Source organism: Chinchilla lanigera, unplaced genomic scaffold (genome assembly GCF_000276665.1).
Source record: "Chinchilla lanigera isolate Chin_1 unplaced genomic scaffold, ChiLan1.0 scaffold00024, whole genome shotgun sequence".
In the NCBI taxonomy this organism is placed as follows: domain Eukaryota; kingdom Metazoa; phylum Chordata; class Mammalia; order Rodentia; family Chinchillidae; genus Chinchilla; species Chinchilla lanigera.
In genome coordinates this window covers 1928686-1941605 of record NW_004955425.1, presented here as the reverse complement: position 1 = coordinate 1941605, position 12920 = coordinate 1928686, and the positions used below count along the sequence as shown (strand labels likewise).

The window sequence follows — 12920 nt, the reverse complement described above, 5'->3', positions numbered from 1 at the left end:
ATGTGTCTGCTCGAGTCACTAAGTATGTCTTTCTTTATGGTCACCCTCTCTGCAGTTATCTGAGAAATTGTTTCTGATTTTATTTTTTTCTAGAGCCTCACTCATTTGCTTCATTACTTCTTTTGCTATCACTTCAGAGAGTCCAAGTGGGTGACTTTCATATTGTTCTACTTCATTTCCCCTTGGGTTTGCCTTTGGTGAGCTAGAAGTCTGGGGTTGCATCTTCTTTAAGTGTCTTCTCATTTTCTACTTTTTTTTTTTTTTAGTTTAATTCCTCAGTTGATGCTCATAAATTGCCTAAAGTAAGTAGCTTTATTGCTAGTATTTAGAAACTGTAGGAAATTACTACTTCTCAGAGGTACCTTTCAGGTGTAGCTAGCTTTTGAGTTTTGAATCTATTGCAAGATCAGGAATGAGAAGTTGCTACGTAGTTGGCCCAGCCCCTGCTAATTAGGCACTGCCTTGTAGTGCTTTTTATGACCCGTAGGTAGCCTTAGTATTGGTATACCTGGAAGAACAACTGGCTAGGATAATTATGTCACTTTGGTTAAAATGATACATTCAGCAATAACTGTAGCATCAAACACAGCCTAGAAAATGAGAAAGTAAAGTAACTGTTAATTTGTTACCTTTAACCATATGAACTAGATTTGTGGTTATATAACAAAATATAAAATGAACCAGAAATTTTTATTCATTAAACAACCCCTCAATATATCAATTTTACATTCAGGGGAGAAAATTTAAAAGGGGCAAAGGACACAAAATAAATAGAAGAAGAAGAGATTAGAAACAAGACTGGAGGATAAGAGAAGATCACAAAAGCTTTGGGAAAGTGGTGAAGAAGGCAGGACAGAAAGAGCAGAAAGAAATAAAGACAACAAAATAAAACAACAAAAAAAAACTAAAAACCATGTTGACACTCATAAAACAACAATGAAAAAATGATACAAAAATCCAGGTGTGTCTCCACTGTCACTGGTGGACAACACGGGCAGACAGAGTCCAGATCCAAGTTGATTAATCCTAGCAAGCCAGCTGTAGCGTTTCAGTGAGGTACTGGATAATCCCAGCAAACCTGTACCTTTAATTCTGCTGAAGTTTGGGCTGGTTTCTGGCCATGAGGCTGAAACTGGGCCCATTCAGCCTGTAGCTGTCTGTGTACCCCCTCCTTTTTGGATTTGACTCCCTGCCAGCTTGAACTCAGCTCCCTGACTTCCTACAGACTTAAACTTGGCTCCCTTACCCCAATATTGGGAGCTGCTAGATGGAGCGAGCAGTTTCTCTGAGTTCTGAGCTCAGTTGGCCACTCTGCAAGAAGGCTCCCAGCCAGTCACCCTTTCCTGGGCACGTCTAAACCCCAAAAACTCACTAGCCACTGCAGTCTGCTGCATCCACTGCACTGATGTGTTTCTCTGTGAAGACCTCTGGGGTCACCATTAGTCACTGTGCATCTGTAGCTTCAAGCTGCCCGTCCCATGCAGTGAGTCCAGGCTCAGAGAGAAAGCACTGCCTGCCACCTCCTCCTGCCACAGGGAAAGTGAAAGTCTCTTCACTTTCCCTGTGGGCTTCAGTTCTCGCTTCAGATCCTTCCTGGGTCCCAGGAGCCCACATCCCTCCTTTTTCTCCTCACATTGCTATATTCCAGTGTCTGGCCACCAAATCTGAGAGAAACTCTTTTGCTGTTGCTCATCACTCCACCATCTTCCCAGAAGTAACAATTCCATTTTCAAAATAGCATCAAAAAGAATAAAACACTTAGGAATGTCTTTAACCAAAGAGATACCAGACTTGCATATGGAAAACCATAAAACATGGCTAGAATAAATTGAACCCCTAATAAACTGGAGGCCTTCACATATTTATGGCTAGGAAGACTGTACTGAGATTGCAATATATTACAAATTGTGCTACAGATCCAATAAAACTAGGAGAATTCTTTCCTACTGCCTTTTTTTTTTCAGAAATGATAAACTGATCTGAAAAGTCACATGAAAATCAAAGTGAGGCAAAATAGTCAGTATTTTAAAAAAAGAATAATGCTTAAAGACCCAAAGTCCAAACTTCAAAACTTATTTCAAAACTATCATGATTAAGCTATTATGATACTTTACATAAAGGTAGACATATAGATCAAAGAAATGGAATTGAGAGTTAGAAATAAACCCATACAACTATGGTAAATTTATTTTTTCCACTGGGACGAGGATAATTCAGAGGAGACGAATAATCTTTTAAGAAATGGCAATTGACAACTGAATATCTATAAAAGAATTTATCTCATACTAAATATAAAAATTAATCCAAAATAAGTCAAATATATAGCGACCTTAACATTCTTATAAGAAAACATAAGGGTAAATCTCTATTACTTGAATTTGTCAGTGAATTCTTGAAAATAACTCCTAGTATATAACAAAATTAAAAAATTAGATATATCGGATTTCATCAACATTAAAAAATTTGTCCTTTAAAGAACACAGTTAAGAAAGTGATAAAATCTGTGGAATGAGAGATACTTCTCTGAAGCACATGAAAATAGCCAATAAACACATGAAAAGATGCTAAATGCCCTCAGTCACTTGAACTATGCAAATCAAAACTATAATAAGATACTATTTCACACCTACTATTTTGGCTATAATTATTTTGGAAGGAAAACCAGTGAACTGGGTAATAAGGTTCCTATGGAGAAATTGGAATCATACATTGGTGAAAGGTATAGCCATTTTGGAAAACAATTTGGCAGTTCCTCAAAAAGTTAAGCAGAAGAGTTATGACCTAGCAGTTCTAAGTATATGATCATATATGAGAGAAATGGAAACATAAATCATGTATGCCAATGCTCAGTACAGCATTATTCATAAAAGCACAAATGCAAAAACAACCCACATGTTCTTCAATTGATAAACGGATAAACAAAATGTGATATATCTCCTTATTGCAATATTACTCAACCATAAAGTGAAATAAAGTAGTAATAAATGCTACAGCATTTGAACGTGGTTGAACTTTGAAAACATTGGGCTAAGTAGAAGACAAGACACAAAAGACTGCATACTATATGAGAACCATTTATATGAAATGCCCAAAGTCAGTAATTTCATAGAGACAGAAAGTAGATAAACAGTTGTCAGAAGCTGAGAGAAGGGAGGAATGGGAAGTGACTGCAAATAGATAAGGTATATCTTTAGGGATGATTAAAGTGTTTTGAAATCCAGTAATAGTAATGGCTGTACAACTTTGTCAACATTATAAATACTAGTGCATTATAAGTATAATATATCTTTTATGATATTTATATTTCAATTTTAAAAGTCAGTATCAAGCTTGTCAATTACTTTGGCTGGAGTAGACACAAAACATAACATTCTGAAGATGCAATTAAAAACATTGGTATGGGGTTTGGGTTTCAAAAACAAAATACCAACGTTTATTACCTATGACTAGAATTTTTTTGCGTTGTCTTCTAGAACTGGAAGCCCATGTAACTTGCAGTAAGAACTAGTATGTAATTTCAGATTTAGTCTCTTAACTCTTCAAAAACAATGAGTTAGCTAAAGGATTAAGAAAAACAAATCTTCCATGGTAACCAGTTTAGAAGCACAAAAGAGGTTTTTGAATTTTTTTTCTGGCCAGAGTTGGAAAGAAAGGACCGAAGGTAAAAGTATTGTGCCATGGAAAAGGAGGTAACATTCTTGATATACAAAAAAATATGTAGATGAACATCTGAAATATATAGATGTTTGTAAGATATTTATGCCCTCTGGATAACTGAGTGGAGCTGGGCTAGATAATCCTGCCACCATAGCAGTCTCCCTTCAGGCCCTAATGTGTGGCAGGAACGTTTCCATTTCCAAGTGTTGTGAAATGAAAATGGTAGGGAAAATTGTCATTTCCCCTTTTAAAAGATGTTGGCCGCTTTTCATACAGCTCTATAAGAATTCCCAGGTGCACCTAGCTAGTAAACAGAACACAATCAATTTGGTATCATTTCAAGGTGTTTTTGGAAAAAGTACTTAATCATAATATTTTTATTTTCTAAGTATTCACAAGTCAAATTTTAAATAATCCAGACTTAAACTTTGTTGGGTTGATGTCAAACTTCTTTGAATTATAAATTCCAGAAATAAGCTTTTTCCTTGTTGTTGAAAAAAAGTTCTCTTATGACGTATCTATAATTATTAATAATTACTGAAAGGTATGAGAAGTTATATTAACTTCACTTCTTTAGATGCTTGTGCAGCTGAGACTATACATTAAAGAGTCTTCCAGTATCCTGACATTTCTCTAGCTTTCTGGGACTTGTAAACATGTACTAATGATTATTTCTTGGGTTTTTTTGTTTGTTTGTTTGTTTTGTTTTTTGGGTTTTTGTTTGTTGGTTTGTTTTTTCCGGTACTGGGAATCGAACTCACGACCTCACGCTTGTCAGGCAGGCGCCATTCCCTTGAGCTAAATTCCCAGCCCCTTAATGATTATTTCTGAGCTACTTGGATCAGAAAGAGAATATATAGAAAAGATTATGGTAGTTGAGATGATACGAACAGATAAGATGGATGCACATGTTCATCCCTTTGTTTTCATGTGGTCTGGAGTGTCTTCCCATTTGAAATGGAGAGAATGTGTTTTACTTTAGTTACAATTTTTAATTTGTTTTCTTTTGATGGATACTTTACCATCTGAATTGTGACCAAGTATCATTTGTGGATTTGTTTCTGTCAGTCTTTGCCAGGATATGTGTTTGCTATACATTTGCTAGAAACTGGGCTGGGGATATAGCTCGGTGGCATAAGTGCCTGCCTGGCAAGCGTAAGGTCCTGAGTTCGATCCTGGTACCACAAAAAAAAAAAAAAGAAAAAAAGAAACATTTGCTGGAAACTAAACATGAATTGAATAGCTCAGTTTTTGACTTAATAAATTTAAGGCCACTAAGATGTTGTTCCAAATGTGGACACAGTTTTCTGTATATATAAAAAAGAGTAATCCTTTATATCTTTCAGATTGAGTTGTTTTATTTTAGCATTAAGATAGCTTTTCAGATTGTAGACAGTTTTGTTTCACACGCTGATTCATAGGTTCAGCACGGTTTTTTGTTTTTGTTTTTGTTTTTTTGTTTTGTTTTTCTTCCAGTACCAGGAATTGAACTCAAGACCTTGCACTTGCCAGGCAGTCGCTTTGCCACTGTGCTAAATCCCCAGCCCCACATTCAGCATGTTTACGATGTTATTTTGTCCCAGTTTTAGTTTGAGTGTCCATTCTGGATTCTTATATTTTAGTGACTCTAAGCTTAAAAAGTGAATTAGTACTGCTTCCATATCTTACAATGAGACACATTAAGGCACACAGAATCTTGTTTTTTCCAGTAAAGTTCTGCTACAGTCCATCAGAGAGCATGATTTTCCTCAGTCCAAACTCCACACTCCAAAACTTTTACTTGCTGAGCTGTGTCGTGGACCTTCCTGGCTTCTCTGAATTGCATTCTAGGGCCCCTCAGAGTCCCATCTGAAATAACTTCTCTTTCTGTACTTACTTAAAAATTATGGCATCATGTTTTTAAAAATGTTCTTAATGCTTTCAGAAGTAATATTTATGTTTTTGTTACCTTTTGTTATTTTTATTTAATATTTTCCTTACTAAAATGTCTTAGAGATAAGTAGATTGTCTGTTTTCCAGGGTTTTGTTAAAACACATGATCATGCCTTCTCAAAGCATGTGCTGTAAGAGTCTTAGAATTAGAAACATTTTTACTTATAAGTACTACAGACATATAAATTGAAACAGTCTCACAACTGTTTTGAAAGTACTTAACCTGTTAGTGAAAATGGTACCTCAAGTTTCATTCAAGACAAAGTAGAATATTTTAATTAGTTATCTTTATTCCCTTTAGGGTCTAATGAAGAAATTCATTCGATGTTCTACACGTGTAACTGTGGGAACTATTAAAAAATTTCTAAGTTTAAAACTAAAACTTCCAAGTTCTTATGAGGTAAGCTAAATAATATCTAACCCTCATCATTTTGGTAATTCTCATTTGAAGTTCTAACAAGGGGAAATCAACAGATAAAACTGATAATATAGTCAAATTAATTCTTGTAGAAACTTTTTTGTTTTTTCATGATAATTTTAATTTTTAGAATATAATATTCCATTTATATATTTCCAACCTAACATATACTGAATAAATCATGGTAGTGATGTACTTTGTATTTTGTAATTAAAGGAGGTATTTAAAGAATTTAACATTAAGTTCTCTCAAAATAAATATACTAGCTAAATAAATTATTTTTCTTTTTAATATCAACATACTTTAGGATATATCATTTCTTAATCTGAGACGGTTAAATTATTAACAGTTTTTATAGACTTCTTCAGAATTTAAAAGTTGTCTTTTAAAGGATTTCACAGATAATGTTCAAGTAGTTCCATGTTTTCAAAATTGATACTGTTTAGCACATGTAACCAAAATATGCATCTTCATAAATGTTTTACCATGTATTATAGGCGAGGTAAATTGCCCTGACACTGATGACAGGATAGCTTACAATGTGTTCAGTGTTCAGAGAATGTTTATGATCTGAAGGGTATGGTGATAACATAGTGGAGAATATCACTACCTTTTTTTTTTTTTTTTTTTCACTACCTTTTTTTTACCTGCCCAAATAGCAATTTTATAACTTCCTGCTTCCTCGTCCCTGGGTTCTTATAGTAGTATCTGAAAAACTAAAGATCAGGCTAGCTACCTGTATAAACAAAGACATCAAAATTTTTGTGGCTTATCTATAGTAATATTTATATCATAAGAAGTCATTGTGAGAGAAATAAAATGTGATCATGTTTTCAACATAGGCATTGACAGGTATGAAGTCTGTGTTTGGAGGAAGTGTCTAATCCTGAACGTAAAGTTTCTCTCAGATGACTCATTAGTCTGGGTTAAAATGTTTCTTTGTGATTTGGTCCTACAAATACAAAAGTATCCCAGCAACATCCACTTTTACTTTATGGAAAAATTGTGACATTTAAATGTTAGAACCTAATGAACTCTGTAAGGTAAAAGATAACACTTTACAGGTAGACACTGAAATTGTTTTTATGATTAGATTTTGCTTTTTTTAATGAAATACCATTTACCGTACTTTGTACTTACTTTTAAATCTGATTTATTGAGTTGCCATCTAGTTTTCAGGAAGTCGTTAGACCTAAAAAAACTGTTACTATCTGCCATAAAATGTATTTTATTGTACTGCTGTATAAACAAAGATGGAAGAAGAGGTTCTAGCTCCTGTTTATTCTTTACATACCCCAGTCAAAGGACTTCCTCTGGTTTCTATTTTTTTGTTTAGGAATATTGATTGGACTCGATTATTTTGTTGCCCAGCATGTAGGAGATGATTTAATAAAACACCTGACAGCTGAAACTTGTGTGACAACATTTCTAAATGGGGCAAGACAGTTTAGTTGTTAAATGACTGTAGGAGACATATACTTGATTACTAATTCCATCTTAAGTAACTCCCATTACTTCTTTGCTTATTCATTTATTTTACAGGCAAAATAAAGAAAAAGAAGTTATCTCCTTTGTTCTTTCAAGAGTTAATGAAATGAGCTGGGCATGGTAGCACATACCTGTAATCCTAGCTCTTGGGAAGCTGAGGCAGGAGGATTACAATTGTAAGGCTAATCTTCGCAACTTAGTGAGAACCTATCAAGAAAGACAGAGAGTGAGAGACAGAGAGTGAGTTAATAAAATCACATCTGAAAAACATTTCCAAGTTCATATAAGTCAGTACAGTTTATCAAAAAGTCAATAATGCAGTTTCATATGGCTAATGCAATTACTCATTTTAGACTTAAAGTTCACAATTAAAGTCTTTGTCTAGAAAGATACAGAATTATTTAAAGCACATTTTTTCTTCCCTTCCACACTTCAAATGAAATCTTATCAGTTATTTTCAATAGCTAGAGACTGAAATGTTATTCTTTATAGCAGTAAAAAAAAGTTTAATTATGGCTTGTTGAATTAATGAACCTTAGCCAGAGTTCCTTTGGCCTTCCTAAGGATTTAGGGGGTTATTTAGCTCCTGCATCCTAGAGCAGATAGGAGCATTCATAAGTACAACCCTTGCGTGATACTTCATGCAAGGTGAGTAGAGTGTTGTACACGTTTCCAGCCAAGCACAGGGAAGAGGCCAGTCGCAGACTTATGCCAGGGTACTAAGTGTGGGAAACATAGCCGTCAAAAATTACTAGAAACTTTTATGTACCCCAAAGTCCCATAAATTACTGTGTACACACTGGTTACCCCTTTTGAATCCAAACTAATGAGAAGGAAATAACCCCTTTCAATCTTGAGAGTCAGGAAGATTCTGACAGATGAATTCAGAAGCCAGAGGAGCAATTAGAAACTGTGAGCCTGGTCTCCTTTCTGGTCATTTATAAAGGGCAGTCGCAGATATGTGTGTAAAACCTTGAAGATTATGCAGAGACACGAACTAAGAAAATTTACACTGCATTTATAAATTATCTGTATGAACTGAGATAATGCATATCTATTGTGTGACAAGATAAACTGCTTCACCTGAATGGTTAATATTCTGTGGGAAAAAAAAAGTGTTTTCAATAAAGTATTCAGTGTTATTTTAACTAATAATGCTTCTGTAGTTACAACTATATAGATATTTGAAATTTTAAAAATATGTAAACTACTTACAAATTCAGAATTACTTATGTTAATTATCTGTAATTCTTTTTAAAGTTGGATGTACTATGCAATGGTGAAATTATGGGGAAGGATCATACTATGGAATTCATCTATATGACAAGATGGCGACTAAGAGGAGAAAACGTAAATTGCTTTTATATTTACCTACGTGCATATTTATTACATTGTTCAAATTTAATATTACTTAGGAACTGAAAAAAATGCTTGGGAAGGAAAAACTGGTTTCTCATGTTTCTTGCAGCACTCTAAATTTGGTCCAAGTATAAACCAGTGTCTGTGTTAAATGCAAGGTTTTTTAAGGTGAACTTAAAACTGCAGAAGGATGTTTAGAAGTTTGCTAACTTTAAAACAGAGAGAGTGACACATATTTTTTAAAGCTTAGTAATTAATAGGAACCTCAAAGTATAGGAAGTGAAGTTTAGAAAAGTTCTGCCCTGACTCCTATCAGTAAGAGAATTGATTTGGGGTTGAGCTAGAAAGGACAAACACAGTAGAATATGCATGCATGTTTTTTTCAGGTACTCCTTCACAATGATAGTATAAAGTCAGGTCTAAGGGTAAGTGAATTTGCAGTGGCTTCTGATGCCAGATGTAGATTATTGTGCCTTGGGCTCTAGGCAATATGGGAGAAATTGTTCAAAGGAAAAAAACTAAGAAAACCCAAAAAGAAAATCTTGTTTTTTCAACTATATCCTTGATTAGGATTAAATTCTAGGTTCAGGTACACTTGAATTACAAGGAACATGGGATATTAGGAGAACTTGAGACACTAGGGATTGTTAGGCTGACATGTAAGAGTGGCGAAGAGCGTATCCACAGTACGGTTGCCAGATATTCTCAGCATGACCTGAGTATATGAAAAACCTTAATTAAGATTGATTGGAAGTTTGACTAGGCAACTTCCAAGATTACCTTTCAGACATTAAGATTCTGTGGTGTTTATTGTGCAGTATGCCGTACTTTTAAACTCTTAAATAATTTAACATTTCTGTTTTGTGAACTACATTTTACTGCATTTTCATATGGAATGTAAGTTATAAAATACGAAACAAAATTAAGAAAAGTTACTTCACATAAGGTGAATTATGCAGAATCCAGATATAAAAGTTGCCATGTTTGAATAGTTCAAAAACATGCTTAATACTGAATGTAAACATCTCTGTAACTAGCTACGCATGGTGGTGTACACCTGTAATCCCAGCATTTGGGAAGCTGAGATAGGAGGATCACAGCAATTTGAGGCTAGACTGAATTACAGAGTAAGACCCCTGCCTTCTGCAAAAGAAAAGAAAGAAAGAAAACATGTCTCTGTAACTGTTGTAAACAAACCTCACAATATCATGTTTTGTTCTATCCAGTGGGTAAGATTGTGGACTTTTAGAAGAAAAGTCTTGATGTGCTTAATATAATAAATGAAGCACTTAACTTCATTTTTCCTATTTGAGTCTCACGTGGGTAAAGCCTTCCTTGTGAAGCTGAATGCCCTAGCCAATAATAAACAGAGCTCAAAACCAGGACAAAGAAATTACATTCTGAAAGAACCCATCAAACCTTTTTAGGGTTCAGTTTTTAAATATAATTTTCTTTGTATTTGGTAAATAATTGCTTGCCTTTCTGTGACACTTCGTAGTTTTTTATGGATTATCAGGTACGAATTACAGAGAATAAATTGTGTCAACCACCATTGTTGGGGAGTGGATGTTGTGACATTGCACATAATATTAATGTTATATTGAATGTAATTTTAGGTTAGTTGGGCAATTTAATGGGCACTTTTAGTGCTAGTTAGTGTTAGAAGTTAGTGCTAGAAGTCATTCTATGAGTAGACTTGCTGGAAGATTAAAGAGATGTAAACAGTCATCACCGTGAGATCATGATTTGTGCTTTACAAGACCTCTGCAGAAAGTTGCCTACATTTTCAGTTATTTAAATGTCACAGCATAAAAGAGCTAATTCATACAAATTTCTGTTAATAGACTATCAGTTAAATCAGTATTTACTACCATAGCATTTCTGATCACTCATTTCTTAGTAATGTAAGTTCTTTGGTTGCTTGAGGCATATTTTAATAAAAGTTCAAAAAGTGGTACAGTGTCTTAAGCTTTATCAGTCAGGTAGAGAAAAATTATCATTTTAGTACAATAGTAAAGTAATATACTAAATCATTTTTTAATTTCTTTTCCTTGGTAGCTTCATTTTTCTACTTGCTCAGACCAAAATCCCTGAAGTCAGCCTGCATTTCTTTCTCTTTCATCCATCTTTAGCAAATTCTGTAACTTTTACCATCAGAACACTATAATCAGAATCCAGCTGTGTCTCACTACCTTCCCTTCTACCATTCTGATCCCATCCACTATGACTGCTTTCTAGAATGGCTCTGGGAATCTCCCAGCTGGGCTTGACCTTGCTCCCCCACCCCATCTGTGCTTCTCTCCTCATGCCTGAGCCAGAAGGCATGTTGCTCCGCTGCTCCAGTCTGTCCAGTAATGCTTAATATAATTTAGATAAAAGCCAGTCTTTCTAGAGACCTATAAATACTGTATACACATACAGATTTCCTACATCCTTCTCCCACCTGTCCATTTAGTCACCCTGCACACACACAGTGGCCTCTGTGCGTCCCCAGATGTGCCCTGCTAATGCTATATTGAACTAGCTTCTTTACCCTCATCACTTTATTCAGCTTCTAGGTTACCTTCTCAGTGAGATTTTTTACTTCCCAATGATGTTCTTAACCCCTTCATACCCTCTAACACCCTTGCCTCTTGTATATGTGTTTTGTCCCCTGACTAACATGTAATAATGAAGACAGAGATCTCCATTTGTTCACTGCTAACTCCAGCACCTAAAGTACTCCCCAGCACAGAACCCAGTATTTATGTAGAGTAAATAAAGTATATTTTTCTTTAGTAAAGTAATAATTATACAAAATATATCCTAAAGATAATTCATTAGTTGAATGTCAGGTTCTCATTTGTTTTCTGTTAATGAAATTGTAAATCCTCTCTCACGTTCCAATTAAGTATAAATTATTATTAAGTTAGATAAATTCTGACAGAAGAGTAGCATTGACAGATGCTGCAGTGACAATAATTCTTTCACTACGTCCCTACTAGCATATTCATTGTGATCACATCCCTTCCCATCTCTACCATCCATTACTAACAGGAGGCCAAAAACTCTGAAAAGTTCTCATACCTCCTGGCATTGCTAACTGGCTCTTCTTCCTTCTTTCCTAAACTAAAGACCATGTGGTTCTTTCACTTGCTTCTAGAATTTTTAATATTAAACATTTTAACCCACCTAGCATTGGTTTATCTGCACACATATTCACAACAATGTTGAGTAATTTATTCTAAAGTTTTTAGTCAAAAATACAATTTCTTGGATGATCATATTTTACCTTAGTGTTTTGAGATGTAACCATTATGTACACATATGAATGCATGTATAATTTATATAGAGAGGGAGAGACAGAGACACTATCTAGTGTATGTTTATGTTCCTGGACTTTTTTTCTTTATTCTTTCAAGTGAGTCTTTTTCTAAACCAGCATTACATGTCATATAGATTTTATAAAAATCTTATCACATGACTGTTTGGCTTTAATTGTCCAATTCCTGTGGGATAGTTTGGTTAAAGTCCAAACTGCCGTGGCTTGTAAGGCGAATAGTTGGGCCTTTGTAGGTTGCTCTGTGATATATATGAGTACCTGTTAGTATATATCACAATAAAAAGAACCACCTACTTTTTAATTTTGTTGGCTGATTTTACCCATTTATTCTCTCAGGTGATCATTTGAGTGGGATTGTAATTGGCACTAAGTTATATTTCTGTGTTGTTTTGGCTGGAATTGGCATGTTTGTAGTTCATTATTCTCTGTATTGCCATATCTCCTTATATGTTCAATATCTTTTGCTCATGTCTCTGAGTAAAGCTGTAGTTTTTTTTCCTCTAGGATACTACTTTCTGAGTCTTCCGTCTCAGACAAAGCGACTCCATGTTCAGATCACCCCTTACTGTGTCCTATTTCTAGCTTCCTAGGAAGAATCTCAGGCAAGTTAATTTTGCCTTCAGTTCATAAATGGTATCTCCCTGCAACACCCAGCTTCACAACCACTGTTTTCCTTTATCTTGCAGCAGTTCTGCTTCAGGCTTATCCTTTTTTCTGTGAGTCCAGCTCTTTCTGGACCTTCAT

General features: G+C 34.8%; 1 protein-coding gene across 6 annotated transcripts in view; it reads left to right on the top strand.

Moving 5' to 3' along the window:
* The window catches only part of Pcgf5 (polycomb group ring finger 5), a 67090-nt gene that overhangs the window by 39195 nt on the left and 14975 nt on the right, over positions 1-12920 (top strand). For all 6 annotated transcript variants that reach the window (XR_001234288.1, XM_013514861.1, XM_013514863.1 and 3 more), the window contains exons 6-7: positions 5891-5989; positions 8756-8845. Coding sequence is in view for 5 of the 6 variants with exons in the window: in XM_013514861.1 (XP_013370315.1) it covers positions 5891-5989; positions 8756-8845 (189 nt within the window). In the remaining variant the exon portion in view is untranslated. The remainder of the gene's footprint in view (positions 1-5890; positions 5990-8755; positions 8846-12920) is intronic.